The sequence below is a fragment of the Carettochelys insculpta genome, chromosome 2 (assembly GCF_033958435.1).
Source record: "Carettochelys insculpta isolate YL-2023 chromosome 2, ASM3395843v1, whole genome shotgun sequence".
Taxonomy (NCBI): Eukaryota; Metazoa; Chordata; order Testudines; family Carettochelyidae; genus Carettochelys; species Carettochelys insculpta.
Genome location: NC_134138.1, coordinates 6,043,441 through 6,067,730, shown reverse-complemented (window position 1 = coordinate 6,067,730; position 24,290 = coordinate 6,043,441). Strand labels below are relative to the sequence as shown.

General features: G+C 50.7%; 2 protein-coding genes across 5 annotated transcripts in view; one reads left to right on the top strand and one right to left on the bottom strand.

Moving 5' to 3' along the window:
- Positions 1-339: 339 nt before the first annotated feature.
- LRRC14 (leucine rich repeat containing 14) lies at positions 340-13,157 on the bottom strand. 4 transcript variants are annotated; one of them, XM_074985579.1, is made up of 5 exons: positions 11,331-11,639; positions 10,927-11,039; positions 8,312-8,679; positions 4,223-4,864; positions 340-3,778 (listed from the first exon to the last, which is right to left on the bottom strand). In XM_074985579.1, the coding sequence occupies exons 3-5, from the start codon at positions 8,632-8,634 to the stop codon at positions 3,208-3,210; spliced, it is 1,536 nt and encodes a 511-aa protein (XP_074841680.1). In that variant the 5' UTR covers positions 8,635-8,679; positions 10,927-11,039; positions 11,331-11,639; the 3' UTR covers positions 340-3,207. The 4 variants fall into 4 exon arrangements, with proteins under 4 accessions (XP_074841680.1, XP_074841679.1, XP_074841682.1 ...); XM_074985578.1 differs by lacking the exons at positions 10,927-11,039; positions 11,331-11,639 and adding an exon at positions 13,095-13,157; XM_074985581.1 differs by lacking the exons at positions 10,927-11,039; positions 11,331-11,639 and adding an exon at positions 10,747-10,861.
- A 2,685-nt stretch (positions 13,158-15,842) lies between these two features.
- Positions 15,843-24,290, top strand: part of RECQL4 (RecQ like helicase 4) — a 37,301-nt gene continuing 28,853 nt past the window's right edge. The window contains exons 1-5 of the mRNA XM_074985577.1: positions 15,843-15,952; positions 16,725-16,758; positions 17,533-17,642; positions 18,917-19,060; positions 21,415-22,589. Coding sequence (XP_074841678.1) covers positions 15,869-15,952; positions 16,725-16,758; positions 17,533-17,642; positions 18,917-19,060; positions 21,415-22,589 — 1,547 coding nt within the window. The 5' untranslated portion in view covers positions 15,843-15,868. The remainder of the gene's footprint in view (positions 15,953-16,724; positions 16,759-17,532; positions 17,643-18,916; positions 19,061-21,414; positions 22,590-24,290) is intronic.

Here is a 24,290-nt window from a genome sequence, read left to right as displayed (position 1 = left end):
GCTATTTCGAAGTTGAAATCGACGTTAGGCGGCGAGACGTCGAAGTCGCTAACCCCATGAGCGGATGGGAATAGCGCCCTACTTCGACGTTCAACATCGAAGTAGGGACGTGTAGACGATCCGCGTCCCGCAACATCGAAATAGCGGGGTCCTCCATGGCGGCCATCAGCTGGGGGGTTGAGAGATACTCTCTCTCCAGCCCTTGCGGGGCTCTGTGGTCACCGTGGGCAGCAGCCCTTAGCCCAGGGCTTCTGGCTGCTGCTGCTGCAGCTGGGGGTCCGTGCTGCATATACAGGGTCTGCAACTAGTTCTTGGCTCTGTGTATCTTGCACTGTTTAATGAAAGTGTGTCTGGGAGGGGCCCTTTAAGGGAGCGACTTGCTGTTGAGTCCGCCCCGTGACCCTGTCTGCAGCTGTGCCTGGCTCCCTTATTTCGATGTGTGCTACTTTGGCGTGTAGACGTTCCCTCGCTGCGCCTATTTCGATGTTGGGCTGAGCAACGTCGAAGTTGAACATCGACGTTGCCAGCCCTGGAGGACGTGTAGACGTTATTCATCGAAATAGCCTATTTCGATGTCGCAACATCGAAATAAGCTATTTCGAAGTTGGGTGCACGTGTAGACGTAGCCTAGGAGTTTAATGATTAAAGCTCCATTACATAAACCAGGACTGTGCACTCGCACTGCTTCAGCCTGCCCCTCCTGCAGTAGTAGGTCATCTGTGTTACTGGGCCACTGTGCTTGTTTTCCATGTCACTAGCAGAGGGAGAGGCAGTAGCAGGAAGAGTGGATTCAGGACATAGTCTTGACTCAAAGAAGCATCCCCAACAGCAGCAGTTGAGCAGCGTCTGCCAATGGGCAGCGAGTTCCCAGGTCATCAAATACTTTATGTTGTAGATTGTCTTCCATGGGGAGAGCTTGCTATATGGAGGCAGCATGAAGGGCCAGAGAGAAGGCCAGCTTTAAGCAGGCAGGAAGCAGGGGAATAATATGAGACAGGGTGTCTGGGTGGGGTATTTAAAATATGCTTTGCATCTCCTGAACACCGAGGCATCTCGTGGAGTTGATACACAGTGGACACGTACAGATGTGAGTGGATTTTGCAGATGGGCTCCATTCACTGTTAAAGTAGCAGGAGAATGTAACAGGGGAGCCCCGTGAACACAAGGGTAATGTTCTGAAGTAATGAGTTACTACCTATCAAAGTCCCTTAGCTGGGCAGCCTCACACAAAATTAACCTCCCATGGGACACGTTTATTCCCTTAAAATCATCAGAACAAAGTTTAACTAAGCAGATGTGCAGCTGTAGCCGATGTGATGGGGCAGGAGAACCCAGAATCTGATGCCAAAGTTAATGGACAGCAGAAGCACCCACCAGCGTGTGTCAAGAGGGAAGATGGAGTTGGATGGGAGGCAGTTTCTCTTGGCCAAGAGAAACAGGTGGATCTTGAACACTTTGAGATGACGCAAGTCAAAATGAAGCCAGAAATTTAAATGGTCGAGAGAGGGAACATTGAAGGTATCAAGTTACGTGCAGCACAGCACAACCAGCAGGAACTAAAATTAGCAGGGACCATTAAAATGACAGTGCAGATAAGACCGGGAAGACGGCTAGGAACGTAATCGTGTGGGATTTAACAGAAGAGGGTAGAAAGAAACCATTATTAGGTATGAGTTAGACAGGTACCTACAAACCCCCCGCCACAGAAAGAAACCAGAGAGCTGCATGGCTTGACCGTGGAATGGTACGCAGAAGCCGGAAGAGTGTGTTAGATGGAAAAGATCTATTACATCCCTCTCAGCTAATGCAGGATCCTTCTGAACTGGATGTTTTTTTAATACTTTGTAAAAGTTCTCGTTTGAGTTCCAAGCCAGGAGGCTGTCACACCAAAAGTCAAATACTCAAGGCAATAGAAGACCACCAGGTGAAAGGAGGTGAAGCCAAGAGGGATCAGCAAGAACTGTTCTCAGCGAGGTTGGAACGAGTGGACAGATCATTCAGGGAGATTAAGTGGAGGGTGTGCACCACACAAGGGAGATCTTTCAGGGTCTCTCCAACTGAGACCACAGGACTTCAGACTGTGCCACACTACCTACTTCAGCGAGGTCATGAGGCTTTCCAAGGAGAAGGTATTCTTTAAAGGGAAGTGAGAGGGGACAAAAGACAGAGTCTGTGAACCAATCTGAAAAACCCCATGTGCCTCTGCTGGCAAGTACACCAGGGAACATGAATCGCTTTCTGGAGGATCTAAGCTCTCATGAAAAAAGTTCTAGCTTTTCTGGTTGTGAAGAAAGCCTCCTGTGTATAGGTGGCGTGTATGCAGTCAGGCTGCATGCCGCACTGATGCCTTTGCTGTTACTCAGACCTTCTATGTGCTAGCAGCAGAGTGAAAACTGACTGGGGTCCCAGTCTCCCCACTGCTTTAGTCTGCAGGCAGCTGTGAAATGGGAAGAACTGATGAATTTTATCTTGATGCATCTTAGGAAAGCTCCATGCAGCCGCAGAGGTGGAGGAAATATTCTATTCACAGGAAGACGCCAAAGCAAAGGCTGGGGATCCCTCACTTGCAGCAGCCAGAAAGCCAGGAGTAGAGTAGAGGGGTCCCTAAATACAGGGCTCCCCATCTTTGACATCTACCTGGAAAGTGGGTTTGGCACTCTAGCTACTAGCTGACTGATACTATTTAAGCCGTGCACGTGTGAGGGAAAGATGGGACACATCAGAAGTGAATAGAGAGGTTTTCAGATGAGGTAATCCATGCAGGGAAAGAGAACAGCAGGCTGCCTGGAGGCTAGAATGGATTGGTGGTTTTAGAAGGGGGCCATCTAATTGTTGGGCTGCTGCCTGAGACTCTGGTTAGTACACATGGTTAAGAAGTCTGCAGGGCTACCCTAGTGTGATGTAAGGCGCATGTGAGAACCCTCTTTGGGCAAGGGGCCACAGGCACAGCAAGACAGGAGAACAACAGCACGATCTGGGATGTGCCAAAGACAAAGGCACAGAGCTGGCAGGTTTAACCTCAGGTTTACTGAACAGAGGTGCAGAAAGCAAGACGAGACCTTCCAGCTGACTTCAGGCAGATAGTGTTTAAAAGAAATGTAAAAATGTTGTTGTTGCTGCATCCAGTGAACTACACAACTTCAACAGGGCATTAAAAACTATCAGCCTGATCAGTCTCTTTCCACCTCATTTTGCATTCCCCAGGAGCTACAAGTTAAAATAATCAAGGGTATTGTGCCTGCATAAGTTTGTGGTCCACACAGCATCGGTCCTGCTCGCAGTCAGCAGCATCTGTTGCAGCTCAGCGCTCACCCTGGAGAACTTCTCTTCATCCACAGACCCATTCCAGAGGTTCGAGAAGGTGGGAGGCCAGGGCAGGTTCTCACTGTAGCAGTCCACAGGGTAGGGATAAATAACGAGCTGCAAATACAACAGGCCCGTGGTCCTCTGCAGCAAGTTCTTCAACCCCCGCGTAGAGAGGGGATTGCCAAATATCCCCAGATAGCGAAGCTGAGAGCAGCGGCACAGGGCAGGGAGAAGGGACTCCAGGTGAAGATCCATCAGTCGGCATTCCATGATGTCCAGGTGGAGCAGGGATGAGGACGCCTCCTCTAGGAGACGCTGGAAGGGCTGGAGAAGCAAGTCAGACAAGTTGTTGCCACTGAGGTCCAGTTTCTTCAGGGTGGGGGTGTGAAGGCTTTGAGAAAGATAGGCCAGGTCATTGGGGAGCAGGTAGCAGAAGGCCAGCTCCAGGCTCTCCAAGGGACCCTGCAAATCGCTGGTGGGAAGAAAGATTGCAAGTGTAAGTTCCATTTTAGATAACAACCGTAGCTTGCAGAGGACAGAAATCACAATGGCTTGAAGAGGCCACACCACTGTGCAGCTCAGGGTTAAATCAAGAGCTACATTAAAGCTTCACACTGCTATGGTGAACAGTGTCCCTAATGTTAATTATAAGGTCTAGATGCTCAGAGAACTAAGACGGGAGGGACCTGCAGCATATTGATCAAACTTTCACATTAGCGGAGGCTGCAGACCACAGGCCCCAATATGCAAAGAAGCTTCTCTGATTAAGATGAAGCATTGCATGATGGGCCATGTAGTCTCCACCAGTCACAAAAGAAGAGAGGTGACCTGGTCTATTACACAGAGTCACTCACGCTCCTGTCGATCTGCCAGTGCCGCCCTCACCTGGGCCCCGCTGACCTTATGAACAGCTTACCCCAGCAATTGCCTTAGTTTTCCGGAAAGCCTGGAGGAGCCCAAATTCAGCTCCTTGAGACAGGACAGTCTACTGAGCTGGGTGGCAAAGTAGCAGAGGCTTCCTTCCATCCCCGCCGAGAGCCGCCGCACGTCAATGTTGCTGTAGGGCAGCTTCAAGCTGACCAGGTTGGTGAATTTTGCCATGTGCGGGAGAATCACCCTCAGGCCAGACAGGCCCAGGTTATTGAATCTCAGGTCCACCTGCCGAACGCCCGTGGGATCCAGGAACTCCAGGAGCCCCACAGTACTTGCAATGGGCAGCTCTTCAGCCCGGAAGTCCCGGCATTTCAGCCGCAGCACGCTGTTGGCATTGTTCTGCAAGGCGTCTTTAAGGACTCCGTAAGAGGTGCTGTTCACAAAGAGATCCACATGGACCTCTACAGAAACAGGCTGCGGTGGCAGCAGAGCTACTGAACTGCTGTAGGGGCCCTTCCTGCGCTTGGAGGTGCGCTTGGTGCACTTGCTCTGGTGTTTGGAAATGTCAATGCAGGCTTTTGCCAGGGTCACCGTCCTGGACCACAGGCTCATGCTTTCTGGGCCCTGATCTATCCCATCATCCTGAAGCCCTGTCATGTCCAGAACCTGCAGGCGTGGCCTCTTGCTGGGGAAGACAAGAAAAAAAAAATCAGCAGAGAAATGAGAAACTGAAGGGGTTATTGGGTCACCTATTTCATTCACCCAGACACTGAAGGATCGTTCCCTACACAGGGCCATACACTCAGTCTCCCAATGGCTTAGGAACCAATAAACATTTGTGTTTGCAGGGGGTGGGGGTTATTGGTATCAATTACTGGCTTGAAAAGATTCACTCTCCAGGACTGGAGCCTTATTTCCCTTTTTGCTGTAGCCGTAAAGACCGAGCCACTTTTGTTGCTCAGATGATGTGACACGGCCTGTGGATTACCTCTTTGGTTTGGCAGTTCCTGCTGTAGAGCCTGTGCCCCTGTCTATCTTCAGTTTTTGGTCCCTTGTTCATTCCAGACCAGGGGAACCATGGGATCTTACTGTAACTCTTAGCTTTCCCCACCCCATCTCCCACCACCATCTATCACCCATTTGGTGCATTGTGTCTAAAATAAGAGCGACACTATTCAGTGCCAACAAGGTTTAGAGCAGAGGTCAGCAAACCACGGCATGGGTGCCAAGAGTGGCACATGAGTTGATTTTCATCAGCACGCGAGGCGGGAGCTCAGCTCTTCCTCTCCTCCCCTATGCAGCTGGGATCTTGTGCAAAGCCACGCCCCCTGTGGATTAACAAAAGACCAGCTAATGCTGCCAACCACCTCCTAAACAGCAAAGCTCTGCCTCTTTATTTATTTATTAATGAAGCCATTGTAAGTAGGACCCTTAGTGACTTTTAAAAGTATCACCTGCACTTGGACTTACATTGGAAATGTTGCTGACCCCCGGTTTAGAACATCCCAGCCTTAGATCTCAAAGCTTTCTGAAGGAGGCTAAATATCACTGAATAGATTTGTGGCATCACTATTGTGGTCTGTGGCCACGATCTTCCAAAATAAGGGCCATATATTATATAAAATAAGAAAATGACACTAAGTGGCAACTGACAACTCTAGATTTCTCTTACAGCAGGTTTCTGTATTGTATGCCTGAGTGATAGATTCTAAACCTCGTTAGTTAATTAAGCAAGCCATAAGGATTAGCTAAGATAAACCGTTTTTCTAGCATCATCCAACCCAGCAAAGAGCTTGGGAATTAACTTGTCAAATCACACTTGTATTAAAAGGCCCAGAGAGTCTAGAAGAATGATGTGCTGCACAGTGAATTGTGTAGGTAAATAATCATTTCATTCCCGCAACTGGGCCCTGCCTCATCATCTTGCACTGCTTACACTTGACACGGTTTCATTTTATACCCTGGGAACAAATTTCTTCAAAACATTCTCAGTTAGGATCTCTCTTACGCCCAGAAGCCATGACCGTTTTTCTGTGGGAAAAGTGTGGGTGAATAGAGGATGCCGTGTGTGCGCTGAATGTCATCCCTTTTTCTTCCAGTCCACTCCACGGTTCCGTTTATGCTGCCTCCACCTTTTCCTACATATTACCTCTCTGTCTTTAAGACAATGTCTTAACTAGCTCCTCTGCCGTGCTTAGCCAATGTCGTCCACCACCACATGAGCACAGAACAGCCACAATCATGTCCAGCTTGCGTCTTTCTTTGCACCTTACTTTTCAGGCTGCTGAGAAACAGAAATTGAAAGCCCAGAACTCTGAAGAAGTAAGAGCTCGGAGACAGGCTAGACAGACTAGAGTCATTCATTCATTTTTATGAGACTAAGTGTACGCGTAGCATATTTGTGAAGAGATTTAATTGTAACCGCTGTACTTAAGTGAGAACTTTAGCACTTTACTGATTTTAAAGAAATCTGATTTAAATTAAAAATCCAATTTTTTAAAAATCATCAGTTTTTAACCACCCTGCCAGAGTCTGCTTCCAAAGTACAGTCTGCGGGACAATCACATTTGAGGAGCCAGAGAAGACATTCAGCAAGTGGCTGCTACCTGGGAGGCATCCCATTCTGCTGCAATTTGCGGTAACTGATCTTGGATGCCACGGATAACATGGTGAAACACCTGGAGCACATGATCAGCCTAGTTAGCACCCAGCACCTCAAATCAGCAGCTCCTCCTCTGGAGGGATGCAGAGCACAACTTCAGTTTGAACACGGCCAAAGTGGAAATCACCATCTTTTCTTGTCACACAGCCAAGAACAAAAAGCAAACCTCATCCCAACCCCGTGGGACCATCCCCTGCTGGCTGTTGGAAAGTGCCAGAGGCCTCAGGCCAGTATCACTGAACATGTTAGTGCAGCGTTCTCAGACGGGGAGTCCTGACCCAAAAGCGGGTTGTGAAACTATTATAGGGGTGTCACCAGGCCATAAATATCTTGATAGCCTTTGCACTCCTTGTTAGCGGTTACTGCATTTCAAGTTCCCAAAGAGAGGACGCTGCCGGGGGAGGGGTGCAGCAGCTACCTCTCTCGAGCCACCCAGCTCTGAAGGCAGCACAGGCGTAAGGGCAGCAATGCCAAATCACTGTCACTGGCATCTCTCTCTCAAAAAAAAAAGGCTGGGTCTACACGTGCCCCTTCCTTTCAAAAGGGGCATGTTAATGAGCAGGTTCAAAAGATGCTAATGAGGCACTGCAATGAATATGCAGCTCCTCATTAGCATAATGGCAGCCACGGTGATTCGAAAGTGCGGCTTTTCAAATCGCGTGCTGCCCGTGGAGATGGGACCTTCTGAAAGGACCCCCCCCAGTTTTCGAAAGCCCTTCTTCCGATCACCAGATAGGAAGAAAGGCTTTCAAAAACTGGGAGCGGAGGGGGTCCCTTTTGGAAGGTCCCACCTCCAAGGGTGGTGCACGATTCGAAAAGCCACACTTTTGAATCACCGTGGCTGCCATTACGCTAATGAGGTGCTGCATATTCATTGCAGCACCTCATTAGCATATTTCAAACCTGCTCATTAACATGCCCGTTTTGAAAGGAAGGGGCACGTGTAGACCCAGCCAAAGTGACTGTGGAGGATGATTTAAGGGTTTGCCTCAGTTCCCTGGAGCCAGGAATGAAAGCAACTGTGCATATCAAGACAGTAGCACCAGATATCTGTTTGTATATATAGTGGTGTACAAAGCCACAGTCCTGGCACAATGTTATGATTATGGCCACAGATCCCTGGCAAAGACTTCCAGCTTGGCTATTTCTCCCCAAGAAAACATGTTTCTTAAATGAGCACGTGTTTATTCCTGAAAACTGTTTTGCACTCTTGGAAAGGCTTAAGCATCTGTGACTGCAGCAGTGAAGATTATGTGCTTTATTTAGTGCCCCTAGGAGTGTGTACAGCAATTTGCTGCCACTTTTGGGGTAGCGGAGTCATCATAGCCTGAAATAATTTCAGTGGCTCAACAAATGAAGTCTGAGAACCTCTGTGTTAGTGTGTTACTGTAAGTCTCCTTCCTGTACCATTTAGTCTCAGCAGCCTGAGACCCTTTGATAGGCAATGACAAACCATGTGCTGACACATACCTGTGGCTGTGGAGTCGGTCTTCTAGAGCCTCATTCAGGTAGGCCACCACTCCAAGGATGACAGTCTGCACACACAGCTTGTTGGGCTTTTCCTGGAGCAGAGGGCGGTCGCAGTGCTGACACTTCCGTAAAAGCTTCTGGAAACTGAGTACTGGGAAAGGCCAGGTCTGCACCAGATCTTGCAGCACCAGGGTCCGCTTGTCTATGAAGGCCGCTTTGAACAAGACCGGATACAACTCCTTCGGGATGAACTCCAAGGCCCCACGCACCGTGGAGTGGTGGGAAACCACCTTCTGCGCACAGAGGAACACAAGGGAGTGCATGGCTGCGGGGAGGCGGCAAGCAGGCGTCTCGGCTCCACGGAACCACTGAAAGAGAAAACAAGCACCTAGTGATACCCCTGCCCTGGGATATACCCAACATTCCATCAGCTCCTGACGAGATCCCTGCTTTTACCAGTAATGAATCCGTTTCGCATTGCCCCCTGGAGCTGCTGTGGGGTGGGCAGGAGAGACATACCCCCATCCTCCTCCGACCTGTTCTGCTGCTTCTGCTCTCTGGAAGCCAGTTACATTGTGAAAGAGCAGAGTTGGGAGGCCAGCATACCTGCCTGCCCAGCAACTTCCAGGAAGAAAGTTCCCCACCTGTCTCCCCGACTTCAGGTTCTTACGATAGTAAGAAAACTAGAAGTCAGAGGGAGACTCCCAGAATTGCAGAAACGTAACCCTGTGGTTCCAATTTGCCAAACTGTTTATATGCCCTCAAAGCACAGTTGGTCAGTGATTTTACAAGGCCAACCAGGCTGCAGGTCCTATCTGACCTGCTTACAGCTTCTCCTCCCATGGCTTCCCCTTTACTGCCCATGTCTCCTTCCTGTAGCTCTCCTTCTCCCCACACTGCAGAGACCACCAAGTTCCTTCCATTTCCCAGCCCACATATGCCTCTGCTGTTTCCTCACCCACTTCTGCCCTTAAAGAGCATGGGGCCCACGTGTCTGCAGACATGGACTAAAACCATTTTTTCCAATACAGCAGGCAGGCGGCAGCATTCCTCGAGGCTCTGGGACTAATTAGAACTGTTCCGCTTCAGACTCAGCCCTTTTTGGACACCCTGATGGGAACGGGTTTGCCTACATCTGTAGGAGCAAAGATCTGATGCTGTCCCAACTGTTATCACAATTCTTACATTAAGTTCACCAGAAGGCTCAGACCCAAAGTGCTTAACATAAATCAATGTATTGCGCTAGGCGTTGTCCCTAATATCAGCAATCCCCAGTGATCCATGAAGTAGATCACTTAAAGCGAACCAGAATCTGGCACAATATCATGGCTCTCAGAGGCTCTTCAAATTGAATCAGTTCACAGGAGTCACCATACAACTCACTGACCCACAAGAAGCAACAGCTTTTACAACCGCTGACATGCTGAAATGATCCTTTAGCATCAGCTGAACAATCAGGTTCCCTTGCAGGGAAACATGCTGTCCTGGGCCTGGTTCTGCTGGAAGCAATCAAGGAAGTTGCTAGGAGAAGGCCCTGCAGGAGGCATCTACAATGGGCTGAGCAAGGCAGTAGACATCCCAAAGCCAAAGCCAAAGCCATCACGTGGTAGGGGGAGTGGGGAGAACAGAACCCACAGACCCTTTCCCAGAGTTATGTGGGGAAAGAACAGCAGTGGAGGACAAAGCCCCACAGAATCATGAAGCCAATTACAGAAAACTAGAACTGGAAGCAACCTCAAGAGGTCATCAAGTCCAGTTCCCTGCATTCATGGCTGGACCAATCACCCCCTAGGCCAGGGGTAGACAACCTGAGGCCCATCAGGTTCTTTGTGTGGCCTGCAAGATGTTTTGTTTACTGTTGCCCATGCGCAGGGCTGTGAGATTCCACTGGTTTCTGCCCATGTAGGGCTTTTTTTCTTTCTGGTATTACTAAGGTGACATGCACATAAACCAAAGGCATGTGAAGTCAGGAGCGCGCTGATTGTATGCAACATTGACTGTAAGAGCCATATGCTTCCTCTGCATCCAAAGAGTGACTACGGGTCAATCAGCACACCCTGCAAATTCTAGGTATGCAAGTGCAGTTAGCAAAACTATCCTATCCCAGGAGACTGTCTTGCTTACTACAATCTTGTGGCCCAGTGAAATGAAGGGGGGACACTCATGTGGCCCACTCACTAGCTTAGGTTGCCCATCACTGACCTAAACTATCTCTGACAGATGTTTGTCTAACCTGCTATTAAATCTCCAATTCCACAATCTGCTTAGGTAATTTCTTCCGATGCTTAACCACTTTGACAGTTAGGAGGTTTTTCCTAATGTCCAGCCTAAACTTCCTGGGTGCGTCTACACATGCGCCGTCTGCTATTGCAACGTTAGGGGCGGCTAGATATCGAAATCGCTCTTCCCATTTGAAGACGGGAATAGCGCCCTACTTTGACGTTGAAAGTCGAAGTAGGGTGTGTGTAGATGATCAGCGTCCTACTGCAGCTGGGGGTCCATGCTGCGTTCACAGGGTCTGCAACCAGTTGTCGGCTCTGTGGATCTTGTGCTGTACAGGCCGAGTGTGTCTGGGAGGTGCCCTGTAAGGGAGCGGCTTGGGGCGTTGCTGGCACCTTATTTCGACAGAGAGCACTTGTGTGTGTGGACGCTCCGCATTTCCTTCCAGGATGGCTCCTTTCAACGTTCCCTGTCGCTACTTCGACGTTGAATGTCGACGGCACCAGCCCTGGAGGACATGTAGACGATACGCGTTGAAGTAGCCTATTTTGATGTTCTTACGTCAAAATAGGCTACTTCCACGTAGTGCGCTAGTGTAGACGTAGCCCCTATGTTGCAATCTAAGCCCATTACTTTTTGTCTTATCATCAGAAGTTAAGGAGAATAATTCTTCTCCTTCCTCCTTGTAACACCCTTTTAAGGTACTTGAAAGCTGTTATGTCCCCTCCCAGTCTTCTCTTTTCCAGATTAAACACACCCAAGTATTTTAGTCTTCCCTTCAAAATGGTGTTTTCTAGACCTTTAATCGTTTTTGTTGTTTCTCTCTGGACCTTTTCCAATTTCTCCACATTTCCTGCAACATGGCACCCAGAACTGGACACAATACTTGAGTTGAGGCCTAATCAACACAAAGTAGAACAGAAGAATTACTTTTCCCATCTTGCTTACAAACACGTCTCTTATTAATGCAGTCCAGAAGGATGCTTGGTTTTGTTGGAAGTATCATACTGTTGACTCACGTTTAGGTTGTGGGCCACTACGACCCGTTCCTTCTCTGCAATACTCCTTCCTAGAAAAACACTTTGAATTTTGTATGCGTGAAACTGTTTGTTCCTTCCTAAGTGGACTGCTTTGCATTTGTCGCAACTCATTTTCCTCCTATTTACCTCAGAACATTTCCCCAGTTTGTCCAGATCATTATCAATTATAACCCTATCCTCCAAAGCATTTGCAACCTCTCCCAACTTGGTATCACCTGCAAACTTTATACACACACTCTCTATGCCAGTATCCAAATTCTTGATGATAATATTGCACAGAACTAGACCTAGAACTGATGCCCACAGGACCCCACTTGTTATGGCCTTCCAGCATGAGTGTCAACTGTTGCTAACTACTCTCTGGGAATGGTGAGCTAACCATTTGTGCCCCTGCCTCGCAGCAGCCCCATCTCCACTGTATATCCTTAGCTTGTTAACAGGAAGGTCATAAAATCATAGGGCTGGAAGGGACCTCAGGAGGTCATCTAGTCCAGCCCCCTATTTCAAACAGGATCAACCCCCACTAAGACATCCCAGGCAGGACCTTGTCAAGCCGGGACTTAAAAACCTCGAGGGATGGAGAATCCACCACCTCTCTAGTCAACACATTCCGATGCTTCACCACCCTCCTGGTGAAGCAGGTTTTCCTAATATCTAACCTACACCTCCCACTCTCTAACTTCAGAGCATTAGTCCTTGTTCTGACATCTGTCACCAGTTAAAACAGTTTCTCACCCTCCCCTTTAGAAGTCCCCTTCAGGAAGCTGAAGGCTGCTATTAAATCACTCCTCAGTCTTCTCTTATGTAAACTAAATAAGCCCAAACACCCCAGCCTGTCCTTATAGGTCTTGTGCTCCAGCCCCTTGATCATTACTGTTGCCCTCCGCTGAACCTGCTCCAGCAAATCCACATCCTTTTTATACTGGGGGGGGGGCCCCAAAACTGGACACAATATTCCAGATGTGGCCTCACCAGTGCCGAACAGAGGAGAACCACCACTTCTCTAGATCTGCTCGAAATGCTCCTCCTAACGCTCCCCAGTGCACACGCCGTTAGCCTTCTTGGCGACAAGGGCCCACTGTTTACACATCTCCAGCCTTTCACCCACCATAACCCCTAGGTCCCTTTTCCATCCTACTGCTGCTGAGCCAGTCGCTCTCCAAAGGCCATGCAAGACCGAATCAAATTCTTCACTAGCCTCTACCTCTCCCACGTCTGCCACTTCCCCCTCGGCCCACAGGGCTCCTCAGGCTCTCACACAGAGCGCGCACGCGGCTTTCAGGTGAGCGGTTCTTTGCAAACTCAGGCAGTGACCTATCGCCCTAAGCAACTGGCAGCTGCTCCCGCCCCAGCCCCCGGAGGGGCCCGGCCCCCTCCCCCTCCGGAGGGGCCCGGCCCGGCCCCGCCCCGCGGCCACACCCCGCCCCCCTTTCACTCCTGGCCTCCAGAGGGTTCAGGTCTCAGCTCTTTCGGCCCCTCCCCCCGCACGGGCGTGCACGCCCCCGGCTGGCCCCGCTCCTCACCGTCTGCCCCGGGCCGGGCCCCGCGCGCGCTCAGCCCCTCCCTCCTCCTCCAGCAACTCCCGGAGCCGCTCAGGGCCTCACAGGCTCCGCCCCCACCTCCGACACCACACTTCCGGTTGCGCGGGCTGGCGCAAAGACGCGCCTCTGTGACGTTTTCCGGGCGGGAGAGGCGGGACTCGGCGTTTCCTTGGCGACCGAGGCTGTGATTGGGCAGCAGGCTCGTTCGTCCCGCTGCGGCCGCTCCCATTGGCGGGCGCTCCGGACAGGCGGGAGGTTTGTGCGGGAGCCGGTGCGGGTGAGTCTGAGGCTGCGGGTTGTTTTAGCGTCTCTGAGGGTGGGGCTGCGGCACCGAACCCGGGCTCCTGGGTTCCTCCAGCCGGGGGGGTGGCACGGCTCGGGCCTGGATTATTCGGGGCCTTGGAGCCTGGGTTCCCCGCGGGGCGGGGCCGGGGTGCGTGGACCCGGACTCCTGGGTTCCCCGCAGGGCGGGGCCGGGGTGCGTGGACCCGGACTCCTGGGTTCCCCGCAGGGCTGGGCCGGGGTGCGTGGACCCGGACGCCTGGTTCCCCGCAGGCTGGGGGCGGGGTGCGTGGACCCGGACTCCTGGGTTCCCCGCAGGGCGGGGCCGGGGTGCGTGGACCCGGACGCCTGGTTCCCCGCAGGCTGGGGGCGGGGTGCGTGGACCCGGACTCCTGGGTTCCCCGCAGGGCGGGGCCGGGGTGCGTGGACCCGGACTCCTGGGTTCCCCGCAGGGCGGGGCCGGGGTGCGTGGACCCGGACGCCTGGGTTCCCCGCAGGGCGGGGCCGGGGTGCGTGGACCCGGACGCCTGGGTTCTGTTGTCAGTCTTGGGGCCGATTCACGGTGACCCCAAAGTGCTCTACCGGGTGTTTGAGCCATAGACGTCTAGGGCTGGAAGGGGCCTCAGGAGGTCATCGAGTCCAGCCCCCTGCTTCAAGCAGGATCAACCCCAACTAAGTCATTTCAGGCAGGGCCTTGCCCAGCCGGGACTTAAAATGCACCACCTCTCTAGGCAACACATTCCAGTGCTTCACCATAGAGTAGGCATCCTTCAGTCTGCATGGACTATGGATCGCACCCTTTGTAGTTTCAATTGAGGACTTCATTTACAGCGTCTACTGTGACTATGAAGACCCACACGAGAGTGACAGTCCTTGCTGAGTGCTTCACCACCCTCCTGGGGAAAGAGTTTTTCCTAATATCCAACCTACACCTCCCACTGTAACTTCAGACCATTGCTTGTTGTTCTGCCATCTGACACCAGTGAGAACAGCCTCTCTCCATTCCCTTTAGAGCTCCCCTTTGGGAGGTTGAAGGCTGCTATTAAATTACCTCTAGGTCTTCTTTTCTGTAAACTAAACAAGCCCAAATCCCTCAGCCTCTCCTCATAGGTCTTGTGCTCCAGACCCTTAATCATTTTTGTTGCCCTTCGCTGAACCTGCTCTAGCAAATCCACCTCCTTTTTATACTGGGGGGCCCAAAACTGGACACAGTATTCCAGATGTGGTCTCACCAGTGCCAAATAAAGAGGAATAACTACTACTCTGGATCTGCTCAAAATGTTCCTCCTAATGCACCCCAGTATGCTGTTAGCTTTCTTGGCTACAAGGGCCCACTGTTTACTTGTATCCAGCCTTTCATCCACCAAACCCCTAGGTCCCTTTCCATCGTACTGCTGCTGAGCCAGTTGGTCTCCAGCCTATAACAATGGTTGGGATTCTTCCGCCCCAGGTGCAGGACTCTACACTTCTCCTTGTTGAACCGCATCAGATTTCTTTTGTTCCAGTCCTCCAATTTATCCAGGTTCTTCTAGATTCTCTCTCTACCCTCCAATGTATCTACGTGTCCCCCTAGTTTTGTGTCATCCGCAAACTTGCTGAGGGTGCAACCCAGTCCCTCATCCAGGTCATTAATAAAGATGTTGAACAACACCAGCCCCAGAACTGAGCCTTGCGGCACTCTGCTTGAAACAGACCGCCATCCAGATACTGAGCCATTGACCACTACCCGGTGGGCCCAACCATCAAGCCAGCTTTCTATCCATCTTATAGTCTGAGGATCCAATCCATATTTCCTTAACTTATGGACAAGAATGTTGTGGGAGACCATATCAAAAGCCTTGCTGATGTCAAGGTATATCACATCCACTGACTTCCCCATGTCCACAGAGCTTGTTACCTCATCATAGAAGCTAATCAGCTTGGTGAGGCAGGACTTGCCCCTGGTGAATCCATGTTGGCTACTTTTGATCACTTTCCCCTCTTCCAAGTGCTTCAAAATGGATTCCTTGAGGATTCCCTCCATTATTTTCCCAGGGATTGAGGTAAGGCTGACCGGTCTATAGTTCCCTGGATTGTCCTTCTTTCCTTTTTTAAAGATGGGAACTACGTTTTTAGGTAATTCGCAGCTCTCTGAAAGTGCTGGGAAGGAGGGGGACGAACACAAAATTACAGGGCTCCAGTGCCCTGGTGCTCAAGAGCCATGTGGGTAAGATGTGTGTGGGAGGGGAAGTGGGGTACAGGTGAATCCCAGTCAGCTGCTGCAGCCCGCTGAACTGATGGAGGATTTGCGGCTGCCCATTGCTGCTATAGATGGTGCTTTTATGACTGTTGCACAGTATTCACCAGAAAGCAGGGATACGTGCATGGTGTTAGTGAACCTGCATGTGGCTGCCTTTGATTCACTATTATATAGAGATCTGTGCAATATTTACAACTGCTGCAGTTCTTCAGAGCAAGACCAGGCCTTCGGAGCCATGGAGAGGTACGATGAGGTCAAAGGCCTGCTGAAAAAATGGGAGACGACATTTCTTCAGGAGCACCAGAGGAAGCCAAGCAAGGTACCTGTGCAGGGATGGGAGAGAATTTGACTCAAGGACTCTGAGGTCTAAGAGTAAAATACAGAAAAGAGAACAGGTTTAAATCTGCCAATGCTCATGTTTACTGGGGATTAGGTAGCTCTGCTGCTTGCGGCACTGATTTGGATAAAGATTAGGGAAGCTAAATCTCAATTAATAACTAATTGTTCTGCTCCCTCTGTTATCTAGGGCTAGTCTCTGTGTTTTTATGTGCCTCACTTTCTCCTTCGGTAGCGTGAGGATAATACTTTGCTACTTCGCAGGGAGTAGACAGGTTGCTGAAATGTGTGGAACAGGCTTTGCGTGTGAAAAGTGCTATTTGGTAATATGAATTCTACCATCATCATCTAGAGGCCTGGCCTGTTGTTGTACCTTTTCCGCCGAATTAGGGGCTAGATGAGACGGTATTCCTTAGTTACCTAGCTCATTGACATGTAGGCATCACTGTGAGGTAGGTCATGCGCACTTGATGAAAGATGGAGTGAGTCTCTGTCCCAAAGAGCTTGCAGCATAAAGGTACGAGCACAGACAATACAGGGTACACACAAGGGGCGGATGGTCATTCTAGCTGGGAAACAAAGTGGAACAAAAGGGTTCTGAGGGGTCCTTGAAACAGGGTGCCTTGGCCATTTAGTGCACAAGGAGGGAAGGTGGTTCCATGCGGGAGAAGGCAGCAAGAGGGAGCAATAGAGGCTCTCTTTAAACATCTCTACCCCCAGTTTTAACACTTAATAGTTTGGTATTTGTTTTACAGACTGATGTCGAAAAGGCTCCAGAGGAGACAAAGAGTAAGTTTAAGCTAGAATTCCACTCCCACTCCCCACAGGCCGCTGCTCTACAGGGTGAGGTGGGAGAGTTACATGTGTACCTAAAGAGTAATCTGCCCAAAAGGACAATCCCTATTGACTCCATGGGAAATAAGGCTTTTGCCATAGCTGTCCTAGGAGAGGTCTCCTTTCCCTTGTGGTAATTTGTAAAAAAAGATGGCTCTTCACCTTCATAGAGCTCTGCCTCAGTTTCCCCTTGTGTGAACCTGAGATGTTGCTGCCCAGCTTCACTAGGAGCTATATTAATTGATATAAAGAACTCTGAGATCATTAGACAGTGCTGGACAAGAGTAAAATTGTGATGTATGTTGACAGAACATAGAAAACAGATGTTTAAAGTAAAAGTTGATTTGAAGAGAAGAGAGCAATGTTCAGTCTTTGACTTGCAATATTTCCAAGACTTTAGCAGTGTATCTTTTGGCCTGAAGTATTAGTTTTTAATTGGGAAATGTCATTAATCTTGGATTTCTCTCTCCACTCAAAAACAGGGAGTAGAAAAAATTCTAGAATTATTTCCATTAAAGTCAGTTGTATTTAGGGGCCCAACTCCATAAGGCACCTCAGCTGGGCCTGTGGATGAGATATACTTTGATGTGATGTGTTCTCTAGGGAATGGGAATATATCTGCCTTTACTAGCCCATTACTGCTTGGATTTTCCAGCAAAAACAAGACCATGGAACATGTTCAAGCTACCTTATGCAATCTACTCTGCTAATCCTTGTTTTAATGCTCAGAACTGTACAGAGAGTATAAAGCGCTAAAGCAAGCAAGAGAGCACAAAGGCTTCCCCAAATCCAGCTCAATCTGCCAGAAAGGTGCTAAAGGAACCCCAGCAACAGAACAGGTAACCATGGGATGTTTGTGCTCTGCTGAGCTCAGCAGCCTCTTTGCAGTGGGATTTCTTTCTGGGAGTTGTGACCCAATACCTGATTCTACAGCCCTTGTGTATGCAGAATTTGCACAGGCTTTGCTAGCTCTGGATGTGGAAGGATTGCAGGATCGGGCCCTCAGCAGCTATCTCCTCATTCACAAACACCTGTGTTTTCAGAAGCCCTTTTGTCATCAAAATCACATCTCAGTTTCACACTAAATGGTTGTCATCTGTAAGCCTGCAGCTCTCACCAGAGAAGGAGAAGTAGTAGTGAGAGCAGGTTGGCGGGGAATAGGAGTCTTGGTCGTTTTTGCAGCATCTCTTCTCTGTGAACGCCATTGCCATTAATGCGCAGACCAAACTTCATTGATTCTGGCTGTGTGGGTAGATGCTTTCGTGGCCTCTCAGAGAGGAAAGTGTCCCATTAGCAGCAAGAGTTGGACCATGTCTGCACTACAAAATAACATTGACCTAATTTACATCAGCACACAGCTACTGCATTAGTCAATCGCTTGTGTGTGCATACTTGGCTCCTAGTGCTGGCACTGCGGCTCCTCACTACGGGCGCTTGTACTGGGAGTGTTGCCGAGCCAGGGCAGGCTGGGAGCCTACCATAACCTCTCTACTCTGCTATACTGTTAGTGGCTGAAAATCTCTGGTGTTGACTGCAGTAGCCTCCGGGATACAGAGCCTGATTCTGGGAGACTCCTAACTAAACCAGGAGGGTTGGGAACCCACCCCCTTCTGTGTCTGGCCCTGTCACCAGCCTCAGCTGCTGGTCCCATCCCATCCTGGGGCTGAGGTGGGGAGCAAAGCCAGTAGTAGAGCCAGACTTGGCTGCGGGGTTCAGCTGCCAGCTTCCACAGGAGCTCAGCGGCAGCTCCGCTCCTGCCACCAGCCTCGACCTCCTTATCTCTATCCATATATCTCCCCTTCCCTTCGAGCTATGGCCCAAGTCCCAGCCCTGACTTAAGAGGGTGTGGGGGGCACAACCCTCAAAAGTTTGGGAGCTGCCGCACTAGAGCGTGACAGGCTGGTCTGCACATGAAGGCCTGGTGTTTCCATGCAGCTCCATTGGCCCTCTCGGGAGGGCTGACAGATAGTACAGTGCTACCTATTAATATACGTAGGTGCTCTCTGGCTTTTCTCCCTCTCGGCCATCTCCAAGGTAACTGCTCTTGGGCCTGGGCTCTCTGATGAGCTCATGGACAGATGCTCTTACTTGCTTTAAATGTTTGCTCTTTCAGGCACCAGATACGGGTTGCTGGGGCGCTCACCTGAACCGAGGGCAGCCAGCCCCCAAGCTGAGCCACCAAGACCGCGACACGCTAAAGGCCTCTGCACAGTATTTTGGAATGAAGCTGAAAGCCAACCTGGGAGCAGCCGTAAAGGTCTGGGGGTGCTGTGAAGGGGCCTTCAGCGTAGTTCTGATGGCCACGCCCTTGGGCTCCCAAAGGATTTGCAGTTGTGTGGTAGGCTTAGAAGAGAAGATCTTGCTGCCCCGGCTCTGAACAGATGTACTAGGCAGAATCTTTTGCCTACACTCAAAGAGCAGAGGTGGCCAAAGTGAGAGCCCCTGAATTCAATACTGTTGCTCTCTTTAATGCCGAGGTGCAGACTGGGTGCACCAGCTCTTGGGGTGGGATGCTCCCAGGAGCCAAGCTTAGATCAAGAGGGCACATTGCATGCTGGGATCTGTAGCCTGCAGCTGCCCCTCTCTTTAGTACAGAGACTCAGGCTGCATAATTGCCTCTCTTTCATGTCTTCTCAGTGAGCTTCAGGCACGCTGCCAAGGCAGCAGCGGTTTGATCGTTCCTGGCCTTTCAAAAGGCGCTGCTCTCCTTTGTTTTTGGATGGCATGTGCCCAAGTCTAGTGTAGGCGGGCACCGTTTGAAACAGTTTGTGGCAGGCAGTGGGGAGGGAGCCCAGGAGATGCCTCTCAAAGCTACTCGTGGCCCTTTCTTGGCCAGGGAGGGTGTATGTGTGCTCTGCTGCGTTTCCAGACAGGGCCCCAGAGGCGAGTTCCTAACACACTTTCAAAAACAACAAGAAGTCCTGTGGCACCTTGTAGACTAACAGAGATTTTGGAGCCTTTGTAGTCAAAGACCCACTTCGTCAGATGCATGAGTGGTGGGGAGGTTCAGAGGAGTGTTTAAAGAGTGGGGTCCCAGTAAAAGGGAGGGTCAGAGACCTTGTCAGCTCTGGCCCTCCCTTTTACTGGGACCCCACCCTTTTACTGGGACCCCACTCTTTAAACACTCCTCTGAACCTCCCCCCGCACTCATGCATCTGATGAAGCGGGTCTTTGCCCACGAAAGCTTATGCTCCAAAATATCTGTTAGCCTATAAGGTGCCACAGGACTTCTTGTTGAGCTGAGCCCCCATAACTTGGGGTCAGACGGTGCTGAGGAAGATGTGGGAGCCCAGCTGGAGCTGTGTGGTCCATTTTCAGGAGGTCATGGTGGTGATCTGCACCCCAGACGCTCCTTGGAACTCCTCTTTCCTCTGACAGCTGTAATCAGATAACAAGGCTGGCGGAAGTGGGATGATGCATTCTGAGTGATTTAGTCCCCCTCTAATATCTCATGACTCTCGCTTGCCCTGGTGTGGCGCTGTTCACAAGGGCAATTCTTACAGGCTGGCTACACCATTGTGCTCAGGAGCTGCTACGTTATGAAAGAGAGTCTGGTGTCCAGCGAGCTTTCCTGGGTGTGCTTGGCACACGTGACGGAGTCTCCTTGAAGGGGTTGCTAATCCCTGCCTGAGGCAAAGTTGGTGTTTTCAGAGGCAGTGGAAGTTCACTTTGGATGTTTACTGTCCCCCTTGTAATATCGAATCTTTGCAAGGCTGCCTGAACAGAGCTCCTGACTCCATGTCATCAGTAAAGATCCCCTGATGCATCCCCTCGGAGCAGAGGCGTTAGTTCTAGCATCATGAGCAGATTTGTAATAATATCTGGAGATACACATCTCCTAGAGCTGGAAGGGACCTTGGGAGGTCATTGAGTCCAGTCCCCTTCTATCTTGGCAGGACCAAGCACCATCCCTGGCAGATTTCTTTTTTAATCTATTTGCCCTAGACCTCTAAATGGCCACCTCAAGGATTGAGCTCACAACCCTCCATTTAGTAATCCAATGTTCAAACCGCTCAGCTATCCCTCCCACAAGCTAGCCCTCGTCTTGGTGTCTGTGTTCTGCCAGCACTAAATCTCACCAGTGGCTTCTGTTGGATGCGGTAGTCTTCACTCCCTGCCCCAAAGCTTTTGAGAGGTTTTATTAAAACAGCTGTCGCCTTCCACTCCAGAGGTGGCTGCATTTCAGTGACCATTGAAGTGATCCCTCTGCTCATAGCTGGTTAATCTGGGCCAAATTCGGCTGGGCCTTGCACTCGTGCTACATCGTTGGGGTATTTTAAGGAGCTGATATTTCTTTCGGGCTTGTTATGATGTTACACACATGTTGAGCCTGTGTAGTCGAACCAGTCTTTGCACTGAAGAGCTGGCAGAGCTGTTGGAGGCATGGGGAAGCGCAGAGGAAGGAACATGCTGGAGCTCCTCTTTAGCTGTTGGTTTGTCTCCCTTTGAGTGGACATCCTGAAAGAACTGATTCCGTAGCAGCTACGTAGCCTCGGGGAAGCGGAATTCCAAGGGCGTCTGTGCTGAGGGGAAGCATGGATAGGAAGAGCGTAGGCCCTGGATTGGGACTGGGATTGCAGACAACTTACTGCTTTTTAATTCTGATTGCAGGAGTGCCCTGTAACTTTGAGAAAGTCCTTGATGCCCCGCTGGAAGCCAGCTGCGCCCCTTTTGGAGAAGAGCTTGGGTGAATTTCCAAAGCCACCCCAGCTGCTGCCGCAGAAAAGTGACAAAGACGGCTTTACTAGCTCTGATCCTGGTGAGCCCGGAGACCTCCTCATCCCACCAGTGTTATCAGGATTGCCCTCCACTATCCTCTCTGCTGGGCTGAAGCCGAGTCCTCAGGTGACTAAATTCCAGCAATTGAAGCAGACTGTGGCCCAGAGACTGGGCTCTCTCGATCCTGGCTGGCTGGACAGGTGTCAGGGCATCCGGGAGCCAGCAGGGGAGAGACCAGGAGAGGTGGAAGCACTTTTCTCAAATGTCAGGAACAAAGATGAGAAAGAAGCCGGCCTTGTCCTGCAGGAGAAGGCTGATCAACCTCTGCACAGCCATTCCCTGAACCAAACTGCTGAAGCTAGGGTTCGGTTCCTGGAAAACGAGAATGTTCCACCTCTTAGAAACTGTCCCCTGGGGAGCTGGAAGCTGCAGAAAGACCAGGATCTTTCTAGGAGAAACCACCAAGGAGCTGCGCTGGAAGCCGAGGATCTAATTAAAGGCGTTGGAGATTCCCGCTCACCCTTCGTTGCCCCCCTGCAGAATATTGCTGCAACCCAAGAGACCAGCAGGATGGACTCACCACTTGGTACTCCTGAAATCAGCCTGGTCAAAGAGCTTGTCACTAACCCTGTGACTCTCCCAAAGGATGCCCATCAGGGAGCAGAACAGGAGGAGCTTGGCAATGCTTCTGGAGGGGAGGCAGGAGCCTCTTGTAGACCAGGGAACAGGCCCAGACAACCCAAGAGAGTCAAAGTGACCAGTAAAAAGAGGCATCGAACAGCCACAGCCAGCAGAGATGATGGTGCGACAGACCCAGAAGATGGTGCTGTGGTCCCAAAGCGCAGGAGGACTAATGCATTGGCCAGAGACAACCCCGTCTCAGCGAAGAAAAAAACGAGGGGGGCTGCCTGTGAGCCAAAGCCAGGCGAAGAGGACCTGGGAGAGCCTGGGGAGTCCGTGGAGGTTAAAGAGAAGGGAAGGGGTGTGCCGATGCTCTCTGAAAACCTCCTTGGAGAAGTCGAAGGAGAGGCGGAGCCCAAGTGGAGCAATAGAGCCAGTGTCTGCAGGTAGGTTTGGTCTCTTTGGTGGCTCACCCTTGGGGTTGGGGAGGCCAAGTTGCCACCCATGGGATTGTATGGCAGAGCCATAAGTCATCCCGGACTTGTGTATAGGGAGGTGGTCCTTGGAGTCTGGCAGTCCCACCACGCAGTGCTTCTGCTCATCCAAGTAAGTAGCAGAGATCTGGAGATGTGTAAGTTGGGCAGCTCTTGCACCTTCATTAGCAATTCCTGGAAACCACCTGGCAGTAAAATAAAGGGGTTTGATTCAAGCCTACCCTGGACCCAAACAGCCTCTGAAATATGTACTGAAACTGGCGCTCCAAGGGGCACAAGCTTTCCCTGCTGGCTTCGGTATTGAACGAGCATCCTCATGCCCTCCTGTAGCCTTCTTCCTGCCAGCAGTTCTCAAGGAGTGTACAAGGTCTAGATTCTTCTGTTAATGGACAGGGCCCTCTCCTGTGTGAGGAAAATGATAGAAGCAATCGGGGAACAGGTCACTGCTTCTCAGTTCTCAAGCTGGCCCGGACATACATGGGAGCAGCTTAGAGGCTGCTGTGACACTGACAGTTGGCTCTGGTCATGGAGAGACCACTGAGGTTTGCTACAGAGAAGCTGAGTTTGATTGAGAGGAGAGCCTGGCTCTCTGCTATGAGCAGGTGACTAAACCCATGAACTGCACACAGCAAGGGCGACACTGGTGTAACAGGTGAAATAAATCAAAACCAGGGCAGGGAAGGAGAAGGGGGGTTGGCAAAAGGAAAGTGGGTGCAGGGGAGGATTGGAATTTGAGGCTGGTTTTTTTTTTTTTTTTTTTAAGCCCCTAAATGGAAGCTGCAAGTGACATAAGGTAAAATAAATGATTAAAGCCCAGCCTAGCTTGGCAGGCAACAGACACCAGCCCAGCAGAGATGCTGCAAAGAAGCGCGAGGACTTCCCAGTCTTATCAAAGCCCCTGCAGGTCATGCTTTAAGCCAGCTGGTGCGTTATATATTTAGGCAGAGAGAGGATCCATATCCAGAGCCTGATAAGTGCCGTGCTGCTCAGTGGCTTTTGCAGAGTGACTGCAGTGGTTCTAAATGAGCTCTGGAGCCTGGAAAGGACGGAGCAGTGATCAGCACTGACTGTTTCAGAATATCTCCCTCCCTATGTTGCTGAACATGGATTGGGTGCTTTAAAAATACAGTAGATCCCCAAGTCATGTGCACAGGAACCAGGCAGCAGCTGGGGGAAGCAGGGGAGAAGCTCCTCCGTGGTAGCTGTCTGCCCGACGAGCTCCCCCAGCATTAATGCGAGTTAAGTGCAAATTGAAATTGCGCGTACCAGGGGATTACTGTATTAGCTTGGGAGTGGATTCTGCCCCACCCAGATCAATGGGTTTCTCTCAGCATAAGGTCTTATTCAGTGTGTGTAAACATGACAGAAGCTGGCCCATCTCATGTGTTGTACGCATGGCACTTGGAGTCGGGGCATCTCAGCTCCATTCCTGGCTCTCCCGCAGACAGAGCGTGTGACTTGGGGCCACACTTAAGCCATCACTCTCAAAAGTCACCACTAATTCTGGAGGCCCACCGTGAGACCCTGTGCACTTCCCCCCCCACCCCGCGCACAAGCATCCATGGGCTCTGATGAGAGGTGTGGGTGCTTAACCCCTCTGCTAGTCAGGCCACAGTGTCTCAAGGTGGTCTGTGCGAAATACAGGCCTAAAGC

Coding starts and splice junctions, on each gene's coding strand:
- LRRC14 (XM_074985578.1), bottom strand. CDS start 8,634: ATGCACTCCCTTGTGTTCCTCTGTGCGCAGAAGGTGGTTTCCCACCAC. Junction 4,865..8,311: donor GACCGACTCCACAGCCACAG/GTATGTGTCAGC, acceptor TGTCTTCCCCAG/CAAGAGGCCACGCCTGCAGG. Junction 3,779..4,222: donor AAACTAAGGCAATTGCTGGG/GTAAGCTGTTCA, acceptor TCTTCCCACCAG/CGATTTGCAGGGTCCCTTGG.